The 16,566-nt window shown below is 42.1% G+C and overlaps 1 protein-coding gene across 1 annotated transcript in view; it reads left to right on the top strand.

Moving 5' to 3' along the window:
* Positions 1-16,566, top strand: part of ZNF366 (zinc finger protein 366) — a 289,661-nt gene that overhangs the window by 220,768 nt on the left and 52,327 nt on the right. Inside the window, exon 12 of the mRNA XM_033111021.1 lies at positions 4,325-4,525. Within this exon, the coding sequence (XP_032966912.1) occupies positions 4,325-4,525 (201 nt within the window). The remainder of the gene's footprint in view (positions 1-4,324; positions 4,526-16,566) is intronic.

Genomic DNA, 16,566 nt, shown 5'->3' with positions numbered 1-16,566 from the left:
ACGCCAGGCTGGGGCAAAGGTAGGTAGGTGCTCAGCTTTAGAGGCTCTGGAAACTGGAGATGGGGCTGGGGGCATGGGGGAAGGTGTGGCCATTCAAAAGTATGAATTTTCATAAGCCAGCTGTTTGTGTGCCAGGAACTGCCTGTATTCATTCTCCACCAGACTCTTGCGCTACAGCCTATCAGCGAGCCCTCAGACTGTATCTTCCCATGACCTCTCTAGGTACTGACATGTCCAGAATCCCAGCATATTTAGAACAGTGTCTGGCACATGCTAAGTATATGAAAGATGTTAGCTATTCTTCTCCGTATTCTTCTTTACTCCTAATACTGTGGAAAATAGGTGATGTTATCCCCAGTTGTCAAATGAAGAAACTAGATGCATAAAAGAGACTTTCTTCAATAACTTGTTTAAATGAATCCTTCATGTCCACTTTTCATGCTAAAAAAAATAAGCCAGAAAGAAAGACAGAAATGAATGTTCTCACATTTTGAGCTTAGACTTGGAGGATATTGGGGTTTGGCAAGACAAAGAGAATAAATCAAAGAAACAAAGGAAGTGTCAAAGCAGTTTCAGGCCCGAGGCTTGGCCCTCTCTTCTGCACATTAATATAATGAAACTCAGCCTGTCCGTGAGAAGCCCAGAGGAGGGAGAAGAGACCTGCTTTCCACAGAATCTGAAAGGGGGATGGCGAGCTGATGGCTGTGGCTCAGAGCACCCCTGAGGAACTAGCATCTCCAGGTGGCAGCAGGAAGTGAGAACAGTGGCTCCCAACTCCTTCCAAAGCTCCCCAGGAACTCTGCCAGTATCTCCAAGGGCATCACCGTGTCCTCAAACAGAATCCATTTGAATTTTTAAAAATTCATGTATGCCATGCATCCCATGTAAGAGGAAATTGTTGCTGAAGGAAATCAAACAAGAAGGTTATGAATCATTGGAGTGGACAATCTTTCTGGAGAGAAGTGAGTCCTGCATTGGACTTTTAAAAAGATATCTGGCAGGAACAGGAATATTCCTGGCAGCCCATTAGAAATAGCCCTGAACTAGAAACAACCCAAATGTCCATCTTCAGTAGAGTGAACACATAAATTGCGAAATAGTCGCAGAATAAAATACTCTCCAGCAACAAGAGTGAATGAACCACAACTACATTCAACAATAGAGGTGAATTTCGCAAATATAATACTGAGACAAAGAAACCCAAAACAAAAAGTACAGTCCCGTGCCATGTGTTATATAAATCCAAACCAGGTAATATGTGTTTAGGTCAGGTGTGGGAGTTAGGACCCTGTGATCCTTTAGGGGAAGTAGTAGCTAGACGGTCACAGGTCTTCTGTTTATTTTTTTTCCTGTTACTCAGATGTGTTCATTTTGTGAAAGTCCACTGATGTGTACACTTACTTTGTATACACTGTTCTGAACATATGTTGTCTTTCAATCCACCATTCACTCTACCACTCTCCGTGATCAGGGTTCAGGTTAGTCCTGGATGAACAGATGGCCCTAGATTGCTGGATAATCAGAAGCTGGAGGAGTACCAGTTAGGATGCTTCAGAAGTGGGAAGCCATTTTGAGTAGAGCTTATATTTCTTTGGTTCTGAGTCTTGGGTCACTGTTTTGGTTTCACTAAATTTTAACCTTGGATTTTCTCCTTGTCCCAGAGTGTTACAGCCCTCTCTCTCTACTCAAATGACCTCTAATAGCCCATGCACTGTGTAGCTTACCTGCTGGGTCAGAGGCATGGCTATATTCCCCTTCCACACATGCGTTTCCTCAGTTGTCTGCAGTACAGACATCCATTCCCTTCACTTTCAGTCAGAATCTGAATAAGCCATGAGATAGCTGGAGAGTAAGCTTCACCAGCTTGAGTGACCTGATGAGAAATCTCTCCTGGGAAACCTCATGGGAGGGACTTGTGCGTTTTAGCTCCAGACACCTCGTGGGTGATTTGACAAGTATTAGAGGATGACTTTTCATGTGATGGGCAGCGCAGGGAAAGAGGGAGAAGCCTGTTTACAGTGAGATGTATGAATGGAGCAGCTTGGCACAGGCAGCATTGAGAATCCCTTTTGAAAAACTGTGGCTGACATTCTAAGACCCATGCTGCTTCACAGTAGTAGTCTGAAAACAAGAGAAATCGCCTTGCAGTGTTTCCAGAGGTGATGTCGCCAGATCCCGACCAGATGCCACTCCATTACATCAGCTGCACAACTCAGATGGCACATGTCCCTGTCCAGACTGTCTCTGGGCGGGTCAGCTGGCTGGGAGAAAACAACACGCCTCAACGTGACAGTCCCCACATTCTGCAGACTTAAAAGGGAAATCCTCTGGAATCTGACTGGGCTCCTGGGGCTCAGCCTGGCCTTGCCCTGAGGCTGCAAGAGGAATAAAAACATGGAAAGGGCTGCGTGTGGCTGTCACTGATTCTCCAGGTGTGCAGAGACTTTTCAGGCCTGCCAGGATTTTGTAGCCCGAGGGTGTTTGTTTCTTCATAGCCCCTCCTTGCCTCTGCTGGAGATGCCACAGAACCTAGGGCAGCCTTCCCTTCCTTCTCCTCCCTCACCCTCCCCCACTCCCACCTACTTCCACTTTTTATGGTACATTTCAGCAGAATTTACCTGAATTGACCTGAATTTCACTACCCTCACTACCCTCACAATTACTTAAAGGGTTGCCCTACAGTTGCTACTCCTTTAGAAGAGTCACTTTCTGTTCCTTCCCCACTGCATTCTCTCATGCTCTTCTCTTTCTTTCTTAGATTTTCATTTTCATCTTCCTTCCCATTTCTACAACGGCAGGATATAGAGGAAGGCCAGCAGAGGGCAAAGAGTCCCAGAGCTGAACTGGGAGACAGATGAGCACTTTGGTTTTTGCCACTGAGGTGTGTGACCTTGGGCAGACAGTACAGACTCTTTCTTCTCTGGCCATCAGTTTTGTCCTCTGTAGATGGGGTTGGGTCACCCATGCCAGAAACCCATGTGTTGTGTCAGTATTGGTGCCACGGGGAATGCGGAGAGTAAGCCTCTGTCCTGGGTCTTGCAAAACTACTGAATCACAGTATCTTACGTTCTCTTTGATACACACATGAGAGCTAGATGATGATGATGATGATGATGGATAGATAGATAGATAATAATCAATGGGGGAAGCTAAAACTGCTGGGATAAAAGAATAATCTTATAGACCGTACGACCAATAAAAGTGTTACAGAGAAACTGAATCAGAATCGCCCTTTCCCTGACATTACTTTAATTACTTTTGTGATTAGGTGTAACCCTCCACCACCAGACCCCTCCCCCTTTTTTAAGCATTGAATGAAATAGGAACTACCTTAAAACTGCTTTGTCTTTTGCTGCCACAAAGGCCCACACAACTGCTGGTTCCTGTTCGTGGTGAAAATGGTCTTAACCAGATGAATGAAAGGTGCAAGGCACACAACACAAACCAGAGAATTTTAAGCCAAGCTTATTCCTAAGTCCCTAAATGGAACTCATGCCTGCCGGTTGAACTCCCAAGCACCCCTAACTTGGTAAAGAATATTCCCTGCATTTTCTCACTCCTTATATTCAGCCTCCTCATTCCTTATTAAAAACTGTGGCCGACTGATCTGAGACTTACGACGCTTAACAGTATTTTGTCATTCCAAGCAGCATTAGGGATGTAAAAGATAGGACAATATATACAACACTTCTGAGAAAACTATGTTCAGCAGCAGTGTAGTAAGTTGCTTTTTAAATTTTTTTTTTATCCTCTGCAAAGAGGGAAGCTTGGTTTGGTCCATGGCATAAAGCTCAGTGACCAGTGCATAAATGTGCTCTTTGATCCTGGAAGAAATCTAAGGATGTAAAGTCAAGCTGAAGAATTGTAGCAGTGCTGGTATTTCAAAAGGCCTAGAAAGAGCCAACCGTCCTGGCTGACTGGCCGTCTTCCATTCTTACAGGCTGTAGGTTTGCCTCAGTTAGCACAACAGACCAAACTTTCCTTTGCTCAGAGTCAATACGACTGATCTGTTCCCTTCTGGCTGTGTCAGTTCTGCAAACCAGATACTAGAGACTGCAAGCTCAGGAGAGCCTGTCTTTCTGGAACACCATTTGTTTGGACAGGACAGGCCAGTAAGGCTTTTCATCTCGTTAAAGCTCCCAGGACAGAGAGCATTTTTGAGGAATTCCTTTTTTCAAAGATTTTTTTTTTTTTTTTTGCCCCTTCCAACATTTTGTTTAAGAGAAAATGAGATGTCTATCTTCTGTTTCCTTATTTTTTTTCAGGAAAGCAAAGGGTTGTTGACTTCCTCTCTCTCCCCTCCCTTCCTTCCTTCTTCCCGAAGGTACTCATCTGAGAAAAAAAGAGAACGAAGTATTGTTCCTGTTCTCTTTCTTAAGTCATCTGAAACACTGTCCCTGCGAGTTCCTTAAGTTCCCTGCAATCTGTACACAAGAGAAGGAGGGAGAGAGAGAGGGAGACAGACAGAGAGCAAGGGATCAGGTAAAGCAGTGGGGCTGCTGCAGCCATTCAGACTCAGGAGCTGGTAAGTTACCCATGCAATTGTTTCTACTTCCATTTCAATGTCCGTGGGATGGATACTGCCCTGGGCATCTTCAACAGAAAGTGCCTAACGGGATAATCCTTAATCAAAGGGTATGACTGGTGGAGGACCCAGAATTTAAGCTTATACTTTTTTTTTTTTTTTTAAAGAGAATACTGATGATTTTGCAGAGCTGAGGCTGGCAGAACTGGAAATAGAATTGCATTGGGGTTAAGGAGGATATTGTGTTAAATCTGAATGTCATAGATAACAGCCGGCTTAACCAGGAGCCACTAAAGTAAGTGTGTGATGTGTCTCATTGGCGAATTCAGCTCTTCCTCAGTGCTGTCTTGGGAACCTTATCAGGGTGTCCACTAAGAATTGCGTTTTGCTCCGCAGCTTTGGTTACCTGTTGTGGAGATTAAGGTGCCCTTCTCTTGTTCTTTTCTTTCCACTCAGTACTCCTCAAGAGGAAATGTTAATTTATAACTGTTATTCTGCATCACTGAGGTAGGAGGGGGAAAAGAAGGGAATGTCACTTGGAACTGTACTGTGTGTGTGTGTGTGTGTGTGTGTGTGTGTGTGTGTGTTGGGGTTTCTTATGTGTTCAGGCTCCACATGTGGGTTGAGGATAAATTTATAATCCACTGTCAATGGAAGATGTCATCTGCACACAAAATAAGGCAAAGATTTGGGGGCATATGGCTTTAGTTTTGGAAAACAACACACAACTGGAATAGGAGGATTGAGATTGATTGCTTGTGTCAGTAGGAATAAAAAACTAAGCTATAGATATAATTGAAAAATATTCACCCAGAGCCAGGTTTCACAAGCACCAAATAGGACACAGCAAACTAGTCAAGCTTATACACACAACTTGTGTTTTAAAGTTTAATTGCTTCAGTTAAATTTGTCAGAAAGAATACTGTTACCAAGAACTCATCATGGAAAGCCACGAGGGAGCCAAGATCACACTGTCAAAAATAGGCCAGAGAGGTCCCTCAGAAAGACTGTGTATATTTATTTGCTAATATTAATCATTTAATTCAAAGAGGTATCGAATGGGTGAAAGACAAAGACCATACAGTTTTTTTAATATTCATTTCTATGAAATTTACTGATTGAAGTCACCTGGGATATGAAGAGAGTAACAAAAATAACCAGCCTCTCATTTATAAATTAATTTGGCCAGTCTATGCATTAACCACAATCAAGTAATTAATCTTTATTCAAAACTGAGCCATCATCTTGAAAGAGTGAGAAAATATTATAGAACTGGACTGTTATGTAGGTTTTGTTCCATTAGTCAGACTTCGTTTTTCTTCTTCTTTTTCCAAGAGACTTTCCTTAGGAGCACTAGAAAACGAGCAATGTAAAAGAGACGTGATTAGCGTTTTACTGCTTGAGGATGCAAAATCATTCCAATAAGAGTTGAAAGTGCTTTCCAGCTCCCCAGCCACATATAACCCTAGTCACCCCATTTCGTAAATCTTCAGGTCAAAGGTAGGAGGAACTGATCGAATTGGGTATTTTGCATCTTTTATCAGCAATTGTGACCCTAGTAAAAACTCTGAGCTGCGATCTTGATTTGCTTCTTTCAGTTTCATTTTTCCTTGATAATGTATTTAATTTTGTGCTCAATTAAAACAACGTCACAGAATGCTTTCTCGTTTGGATTATTGGATAAAAACATAGATGCAACACAATATTAAAAAAAACCAAAAACCACCAACAGCAGAGTCACACTGACTAAAGATGAGTAAGGCAAAAGATGGGTATGCCAACGGCACACAAAGCAGCCCCACTTCTGACATGAGTCTTCACTATTGCCCGAGATTAAGGAGCTCGGGATATGTTCTTTCCTTTAAAAGAAAAGGAATATTTAATATCTATTCAATATTTCCATTTAAGTTGTTAAGTCAGTGCCTTGAGAATATTTGATGGGAGAAAACAATTTCAACTACGTAAAGAAAAAAGCCATTGACTGGTTTAGTCTGGTTGGTACCAATCTGTCTTCACCTAATTCCGAGGAGTGAGTTGGCATTTATGGAAACTTCGAGCGTGTGATTCTTCTCTGGGGTCATCAGAGGCTCTTTTGTGGTATCATTAGGGGAACTCCAGCTTGGAATGATCCAGAATTTGACACACAGAGATTTTTATTAATTAATTTGTGCCAAAACTGTACTTATCTTCTAACTAAGTTACACATTTGTCTTATAAATGTTATGTTAGGACGTGTCCTATAGGTCTGTGTGCTGGGATATGACTCTAATTAGAGGAAGCAGGGCATCAAAAGTGCAGGCTTTGTTGTTATACAATTTTGAGTTTGAATTCCAGTTTTGTCACTTACTGACTGTGGACCTTAGGCCAGGTAATTAATCTCTGTAAGCCTCAGTTTCCCCAAATGTAAAATTACATCAACATAACAGAGTTGTGCAAGGATTAAATAAGATTATTTATGTTGTGCAGTTAACATAATGCATAGCAAATAGTAGGAGTTCATCAATGTCAGTTGTAATTTTTAAGAGTCATATATTAATACTTAAGGGTATTGTATTTTTTGAATGTAGAGAATAGAATACCTCTCCTATAATTTGTGTCATTATTTTTTATCAGTACTATACCAAGGGTGTATCAGACCAAAAACTTTTCCTTATAGCTTTAGAGTTGGGCACACATTGAGTGAAGATAGCCTGAACCCCAAATTCTTATCAAATAAAGGAAAGCAGAGATTAATGTTTTGACGTTCATCTCTGCTAATGGCAGAAATGCCAGATTTAGCCTCATTAAAATGCCATTTATGTTTAATAGAGTTCCATGCAGGGGAAAGTTTACCTTGGGATAAAAGTTTTCAACTTAGATGAATATTCGAAGAGACTGCAAGTGTATTGTAGATGTTTCATTCTCCCTCTAACCCACTTCCCCAAGCTCTTGAGCTCTGTGTCATTGGTGACCTTTTCCCTGGCCATGAAGGGCTAGCAACACTTTTGTTGGAGACCATCGTGGCAGTTCCATGACTCAGCCAGAGAGTAAAGGACTTGAAGTGACATATTCTACCCCCATTGAGGGCTAAGTGCATGTAGAGATCCCTCTCAAACATTTTAATAGCGAGCTACTTACCGTCACATGGATAAATAGATACCATTTCACCTTTTGTGTATGTGTGTGTGCATGTGTTTGGGGGTGTTGATCAACTGCTATTTTTCTCTCACTCTAAACTTTAAAATATACATGCTGGTTAACTTGTCAAATAATAATGATACTTTAACTTAAGTCGTAAACTTCCCTCTTCACTTTCGAAAAGCAAAACGCACAACTGCAACAACATCCAAAAATCACCACCAGTAACCTAAACCTGTGAGCTTTTTTGGTTAGAATAAGAGGCTCTGATATGATAGAGATTTGTTTGGAGAACTTAACCTTCTTCTGAGAGTAAACTAAAGCTGGGTTGTTCCACACTTATGTGCAAAAAATATCTTCTATCTGGCATACTGCAGTATGACAAGGACCAGACTGGGAGTCAGAACTTACGTTCTGCACTGGTCCAACCTCTGCCACCCCTGACAGATGTCAATTGACAGGTTTCTTTACTTGTTTGGATCTCAGTATCCTCGTTTACAAAATGATGAAGTTGGACCAAATCAGTGATTCTCATGGTAGTGTGTGTGTGTGTGTGTGTGTGTGTGTGTGTGAGTGTGTGTGTGTGAACTTGTTTATACTCATCCTCTCCCCTGCCCACTGCACTAAATGATCTATAAGATTCTGACGTGGACGTCCTGTGATTCTCTAAAATGGATAGCCGTCATCTTGTTCCGTCTTCCTTAGAATCGCACTGACATTAAATTAAAAAGTGTATGTTTTAAGAACCAAGTTTTTAAGTGGAGTTCCTATTCAGCACTGGATGTTCTCTCTGGAAATTAGTTCTGAATATATCAGTTGTTACTCTGGAAGTCATTAGTATTATGGAATAAGGAATATGCTAGCCAATCAAGCAATCTGATGAGACTGATCAATGTTCTATAACCACATATAAATCATAAAAATAACAATTACTTAGCTCTATAAATGTTATAATTCTGTATGAATAGCACTTTTTGATTTATGCGTTTCTATATTGTATCTTATAGTGAGCATGCATTCTTTAATCAAGGAAAATATAGCTACTAAATTTTTTTATTTTAATTATTTTAAGATATTGCTAATGTCAGTCTCATAACTTTCTTATGGCTTTGTTTTGCTTTTACCTTTTTACAATGTGTGCTGTGCTGAGCCTATTTTAGAAGTTAGACCCTAGTTCCTAAGTTAATGGTGCCATGGAAGGGCAAAAGATTGATATGGTGTTTGAAAAACTAGCACTCACAGTCATCTGAAATCTGCCTTAATTATTAAAAAAAATCTGTAACTTGTAGAAAAAAAAGTTTTGATTTCCATGATTTCATTTCTACCTAAATTACTCAATATTTTTCCTTATATGTTTAGATGGCTAATTAAGTAGAGCAGCAGTGGATACAGGTCTCCATCTGACAGGAACAGAGGGGCAACGAATATTTTGATGTGCGTTCTCAGAAGCGGCTAGCCACATATCAAATACATCGAGATGAAACGATGACATTTAGGTGAAAGAATATGTCTTCATCAGAAGTCATGTGCCATATATAATCTCACTAGAAAGTAAGAATCATGAGGACTTCATTTGTTCACTGCTGTATGCCCAGAGCCTAGAATAGCACGTGGCATATGGTAGATGCACAATAAATATTTGTTGAATTGATGACTTAGTAAATAAGTGGGCTATAGAGGGAAATCTGCTACCTCTATATAAAGCCACATGAAGAGTTAAAAAGTAAAAACATTAGTCAAACTTTTCTGGGGTCTGCACAATACCAAACTGCCAGCTTGGCATATTTATCCCCCATCTGAATTGTCTGGAATTGTGACTGGTTCCACCATCACAATTAGGTGCATGGGGTCGCTACATGGGCATGAATGTGTCATCTTGGCTAGGACCCCCTCCACTTGCTCGTGGAGATAAACATTTATCAGACACACAGAAAAGTCTGTTGGTTGCATTTTATTTTTCATTTGTTTTCTGGGCAGATGTTGGGTTAGCCAATTGTTTTTGGCGAGAGAGAGAATGGTCATTTGTTTTTCCTTGACTAAAAGAGCTGTGAGCCAGGATTCAGCCATGTAGGAAATGCTCAGTGCGCCCTGGATTTTTATAGGCAGGGCTGTAAATCCAAGTTAAAGGGATGCCACTTGGGCTGAGTTTACACAAACACGAAGGGGTGAATTCAGGGAGGGAAACGTGATATCCTTGTGGAGCACAATACGCTTTCCTTTATATAATTAGGCCATGGAGTCAGCCAAAGTGAACAAATACTGGATTGAGGCAGTTTTGCACTTATTTGGCAAATTTAAAGTGGTAAATATAAATATAGATACAATAACAACATTGGGGTCTAAGGTTTCTGTTATTTGTGGTAGAAACGGAAAAAATCTCTCTCTATGCACATTGAAAAGGCCTCTCTTTTTCGTGCCAAGGACCAGGGCACACAAAGGCAATTCTGACCCATTCTCCTTATTTCCTTTGCTCTGTTATGGCCCCACTTTGACCTCATTCTAGGACGGCCACCGATATTAGTACAAGGATGAGATAAGTGCAAGAGCGCCAGCACCACCGATGGCAACGTTATGGAGCCGTTATTGCCAAGTTTGGGGCCAGCTAAGAACGTTACAAACATTATTTCACTTAATTCTCCTCTTCTAACAAGTAGGTGCTTTATTACCCCCACGTTAGAGAGGAAGAAAGGCAACCACCTTGTTTAACAGATGAGCTAGAAGTAAGTGAATTGCTCCAAGTCACCAAATTGCTGTTGCCTTTCTCCAGGTTTCTCGTTGAGAAGGAAGTGTCATCTGTAAGTAATAATTTAAAAAAAAAAAAATTAAGTATCCCTTAAGGCAATGCTCCTCAAATGTAGTCCAAGAACCAACCGCCTGGCATTACCTGGGAGATTGTTAGAATCTCAGGCCCCACTCTTTACCTCCTGAGTCAGAATCAGCAGTAACACATCTCCATGTGATTCGTCGCACACTCGGTTTTGAGAAGCAGTGCCTTAGGGTTCTGACCTGCTGTGTACAAAGACTGATTTTGGAATGTAGGTCGCTGTTCCAAGGAGTTCCAAGGTTAACTTTGACCTTGTCTAAGACCACGTAACTCCCCCTTGGACAGTGGTCTTACTGGCCAAGTCTCGGGTCTATCCTGTTCGGAGCAACAGTAGGCATGATTTGTGTGGTCTCCCCCAGCCAGTGACCCATCCCGACGGATCCTGGCGTGTCAGACAGGAATGGTCCGCGATATCGTTTCTCAAGTGTGTTCTGAACACCAAAAGTCAGAATCACCTGGGGCAGATTCCTTGGTCTTTTCCCAGATTTTATACAGCTGGGAAGGAGACCAAGGCTCTGCTTATTCCACAGACTACTGGCTGAGGGTAAGAAAGGCCCAGCAGGGGCAGTGACAAGTATTTTGGGGACATCACCCCAAAAAGATGTTCCACTTTTTCAGCACTTTGAAAAAATATTTCAAACTAACAGAGAGTACGTCAGAGTGCCTCCAGGAAGAAGAGGTACTCTACCAGCTTCTTCCCTGAATGCTGAAGAATGGGGCCAAGAAACCCTGCTACCTGCCTTGCATCTTTCTCCCGGAGAAGGGAGGGGGCTCGAGGTCTCCAGCATCACTCCAGCCAAGGAGCAGATGCCAGAGCGCACACCTCACTCTCCCCAGTTAGAAAACTCTGTGGAAAGAATCCTTAGAGTTTCCTTTGCATTGGGGACTCACCGTTCTCTTTTGGAACAGAAATCAAGAGGGGGCTATTGTTGGAGGGGTGGGGAAAGGAAGCAAGGCCGGAAGAGAGTGAGGGAGAGGACCGGAATAGCCTCTGGTTTGCTTCAGCCTGGATAAACCAGGGCCTCTGCCTGGATGGAGATGGTGGCGTCTCCCTCTTAGCGCAGGCCCTCTGGCCTTCCTCCACGGGAAGTGCAGGGAGAGGAAAGCTCCACATTTTCAGGGCTGTTTTGTGAACATCCACCACAATACGCCACCACTTTGTTTCTTGCTGTTTCTCTAGTTCAGGCAATTTTCTTCCCCGCAGCATAGTGGAGCTTCTTCCCCTAACCCCACTCCTATAGACTTTTTTAGTTAAAAAAAAAATCTACAAAGAGAGGTCCTCTAGCATAATCCGAAAGAATGCATATATTTAACACTTTTAAGGTGCTAAAGAGCACGATACTTAATCCATCAAGATGGGGTTTCTGAACTATAGAACTTGAACTCTCAGCATGAGGGACATGCAAAAAGGTCTACACTGTTACTCCAAGGTATATCCAGAATCCTGCCTCTTACCGGATCTTTTTTGGGAGCTGGGCAAGGAGGAACTATTTCGAGCATTAACTTTCTTGACCCTCAGGAGATATCCAGTAGTGCAGCAAGCACATTGGCATCTCCTGTCTCCTCCCTTATCACCCACAGCCCTCCTGAACCCGTCACATGCCTTCTCAACCACCTGTCTCTGGCTCCATTAAGGTCCCCAAGGATGGAGAGTCTTATCTCCTGGTTGCTTCCTGGGCCCCAGGTTGGAATGGAGATGTTGGAGAAGGAGTGGAGAGCCCAGTGTTTGGAAAAGAAGGTGCAGCCCAATACTCCGTCATTTTGCAGAAGCCAATCCCATTTGGTGTCTTCACAACCTTTAGTGCTCAGATACCCCACCCTTTACCATGGCTGACCTTGGCTCCTTCGTGCTCCTTCTGAGCCTCCTTGGAGAGGAATTTCAGCATCACATATTTAATTCTTGCAGTTGGGAAGGCCACTGAATCATGAACAAATCCTATCCCAGAAGGATCAGGATAAAGTGCCAAATTTATTTGTTCTTCAATCATTACGGATTTCTGTGGAGGGGGAGTTGTTTTACTTAATAAAATGCTATCTCTTCTGTACATGGCACATTTGCCTTACACATGTAAACACACACCATACCACACACACATACACAGACATACAGACACACCACACACACACACACACACACACACACACACACACACACAGAGAGAGACAGCAATCCAAAATCACTAGCTCTTATGGAAGGAAACCATGGATTAACACTAAGTTGTTTGTTTGACTTGAGAATGTAGTATCTGATTCTCAGTTCCCTGTATTTCAAAAGATTTACTCTCCTAATTATATTTGTCTTAACAACGTTACAAAGAGTTTGAATTTTGTTAACTAATGGTAGTGGGGTAGAAGGTGAGAGGAGATGTGTTATTGCAAACAATTCGTGAAGTGCTTCGTTTGCTTACTGTGTGTCATTTTGAGAATATAAGTTATACAGGATGGAAGGCTAGACTTGGATTCAGCGAGTAGAGGTTTGAGTGTGCTTAGGCCACATAAAAAGATGGCAAATCAGTGAACCCAAATGCATATGGAAATTTAGTATAATAAAAATAGCGTTGCATATCAGATGGGAAAGTTGGATTACATAGTTAATGATGTTGGGACAGTTCAATAGTTGCAGGCCTTTTGTACCTGATCAAAGATAACTATTGAGAGAGAGGACAGACAGAGAGTAGAGTTTTGAGCCCTCCCCAGCTCTGTGATCATGGGCAATTGGCTTCGCCTCTATTTCCTCCTCTGTAAAATGCAGGAGTTAGACGTTGATCTCTAAGGATACTTCTGATTTTAAGTTGTGTGTTCTGAGAATTTAGTTAAGGATGATCATCTCATACCTGTCTGCTTGATACTTGTCCTTTCCTTGCCAGCATGTCATCCACTGCCACATATACAGCTACAACCCAAGGCTTTGTTCTTGCTCACTCAGCTGCCTCTCACTTTATTGGGTCCCCCATCCTCTCGGCAACATGTAAAATATGGGTGGGAACCGTGGTGAGAAGACAGCCCAGAAAGCCAGGCATAGGGAAGTGGCAAGACAGTATAGAGGAGAGGTTACAGCCCGCGTCCTAAGGACAGCTGCTTGAGAGCAAGTCCCAACCCTCTTGGCTGCCAGTGATGTGACCACAGGTAGTTGTAATTTCTTCATCTGCATGACAGGTATGAAATAGCGCCACCCTCTTAAGGTCTGTTGTGAGGACTGAGTGATAATTCATGTCATTGCTTAGCACAATCCCTACCTCATAGTAATAGTCAATAAATGTTAGCCCTTTTAATTATTAATCTGAACTCCTTCTGCTCATGGGCCCTGGAGTTTTCCTGGAGGGTGGGAGTGGGGTAAGAGGCATATGGGCTACAAGCGGTAGACTCTCATTAACACTGGGAACTGGGAGTCCTGGGGTGATGAAATGGCTTTTTTTTTTTTTAATCCAACAACTCAAAGAGACAGACTGGAGTGATTTCTGCTGCCCTCAAGCCAATATCATTGAGGGAAACTTCCAAGATTCCATCCCCTAGAGGCAATTAGATCCTGAAAATGTGATGAATGTAGGCTGTGAAATTGCAAGATTGTGACATTATGCAGGCGGGTGAGCCAGTTAAGTTAAACAGCAAGTTTCAATTTGCATGATAAATGTGCCTTAAACCACATTTGGATCAAGCTATCATTAAATATTAATATGAGGGCCATTGTATAACGTCCTCTCCATGGTAGCCATTCAATAAATATGAATCGCAGCTTCAAACCAAAAATGTTCTATCACCGTGATGTGTGCATGTCCATTTTTCCAATTTCAGCCTCAGTGCAGTACAGCAAGGAATGAGTATGTACACCAGGCACCTGTGGGTTCCCATAACTTCAAGCATCTCAGCCATAGTTAGCAGCCCTCCCCCAAATATGTATACATTGAATAGTTCTTAAGTGAATTGCATTCCCCTGTGTGTGTAAGGTGGTAGTGAACTCCTTTTGTGTGCACTTCCTACCTTACACACTGTGAAATCAGGTTCTACATTCCAAAAGTCAGAGTTTAGTTTCGTGGGTTGCCCTGCCTACAAATTCTTTCATGTGTGTCTGTTCTCCTGAACTACATGGGAACAATATTTGTCAGGGATTGTGTTTTTTAACTATTTTTGTACTGTCTAGGACAATAGCCCTCCAAATTCTTGCTGGTCTTACATGAATTGTCTCTGAGAGCCTCTGGAAAAAAGCTCTTATTATCCCTACTTTAGAGATGAGGAAACAGGCTCAGAGAAGATAAACAGCTCTGTGAGTGTCCGAGAGGCAGAGTTATGGCAAGGAGTCAAGGAATCTGTATTTAGTTGTCAAGTGCCCAGTGTTTACATGCTGACTGTAGTGTTTTGAAAGTATATGTACCTCTGCTTTTCCAATCTGGTTATAATGTAGTAATTAGTAAAATATAAATTAATTTAAAGATGTTACTGAACTCAAAATAGCTTTTGGCTATTTTGTATTTTTTTCTAACTTACTGGTAATTTGCAAAATGGGTTTACTTTTTAAATTTATGAAGGGAGTCGTCATGCTGAGAAGCCTGGGAATCACTGTAGTAGACCAAAGCCACGGTTCACTAATAAACCGATGGGAGGTGCTTTGAATAATCTAGGTCTTCTGGCGGCAATGAGCTTTTCCATTCTTAAACTGCTACCTATAGTAAGTTTGTATATTTGAGAGAAGTCCAGAAAGCGTCTGGACGTATTCATCACTAATTTCTTCCTTCATCTACCAACTGTCTCCCAAAAAACTTCTGGTTGCTTCCTTTATTATCTGTGTGAACTTGGGCCATTTGCTCTAGATTCCTCATTGGCAAAATGGGGAAAAGAGTCGTACCTACCTCATAGGACGCTGTGACAGTCACAGGAGTTAATGCAGGTGCTGTCTCTAACACATTCGTGCTGCACAGGAAACACTCAGCAAATATTGTTAGCGTTGTGTCACGCACCACTTGCCACTGTTTTTGACACACAGTCAGGACTTGATAGACATTCTTGGAATCAATTAGTGAATAAATGAAAATGTGAAATAGGAATAAGGGGCAATTGTAAATATGTAATTCCTCACCTATATTTCCTTAGTCACAGGCAGACACAGCAGCCGCGTTTATGCAGATGCTCCATTTGGGAGAATTCGCTTCAGTGAGCTCAAGCTAGAGAGACGCTGATGCTTCTATATCGTCTGGTCCAGCAGACTTTACAGGTCTATCAACTTTATTAGTTAGATTCATCAAGACACGCAGTTAAGGGATTAGGCAGAGAGAGTTTGGGTTTGGAACCGATGTCAAGTACAGGCTTTAATCCTCATTAAAAACTCTAAGAGGAAACAAGACCAGTAGATCATTAGATAGGTGGAAAGAAGCCATGCTCTCTTGCCACAAACCAACATGCTGAGGACCACAGTTATAACAGGGTCAAAGGAAGTTAGAATGACCTTTCATGGCAGGCTTAATGTTTATCTGGCTTAAAATTTCACTTCCAGAACATCCCCCAGATAGTTTGTTAGCTTTCTTACATGAAAAACCTTCGAGCTTGATAGAAACTCTTTTTTTCCTTCAGTGCTTGCAAAGTGTGGTGTTGAAGGTAGTAGAAAAGAACCTGTTGCTAGACTTTAAAAAATGGGCTGCACTGAGTTTCACTGCTGCCTGACATAGTTGTTTTCACAAAGATCTCAGGCAGCAGGGTCAAGGAAGAGATAATCAGCTTCTCAGAATCGGCTGCTTTTTCTAAGACCAACCAGTAATAATTCTAGCAGCTGTTGCTCTTTGGCTGTGCCCTGTGGGTGAGGCTCTGTGCTGATGCGAGAGACACTAAAGTGAACAAGATACAGTTTAAGCCCTCCAGAAGTTTCCAGTAAATTAATGGTTATACCGAATGGAAATGAATGCTTCCCTTGTCACCTCCATCTATTGGCCCTGTTCCTGCCCACTGGGATCACAGGAAACAAATCCAGTCCATCTAAGTGTTAGCTCTTTGAAGTATTTAAACAAGCTATCAATGCCCCAGGCCTCCAACACACCTCCTTCGTAACATGCCAGGTGCCTTCAGCCGTCTCAATAAGATATGGTTTCACGTCTCTTCACCAGTGGGTTGCATG

This window comes from Rhinolophus ferrumequinum, chromosome 7, assembly GCF_004115265.2.
Source record: "Rhinolophus ferrumequinum isolate MPI-CBG mRhiFer1 chromosome 7, mRhiFer1_v1.p, whole genome shotgun sequence".
Classification (NCBI taxonomy): domain Eukaryota; kingdom Metazoa; phylum Chordata; class Mammalia; order Chiroptera; family Rhinolophidae; genus Rhinolophus; species Rhinolophus ferrumequinum.
The sequence above is the reverse complement of the archived record's forward strand: the minus strand, read 5'-3'. Positions and strand labels throughout refer to the sequence as shown.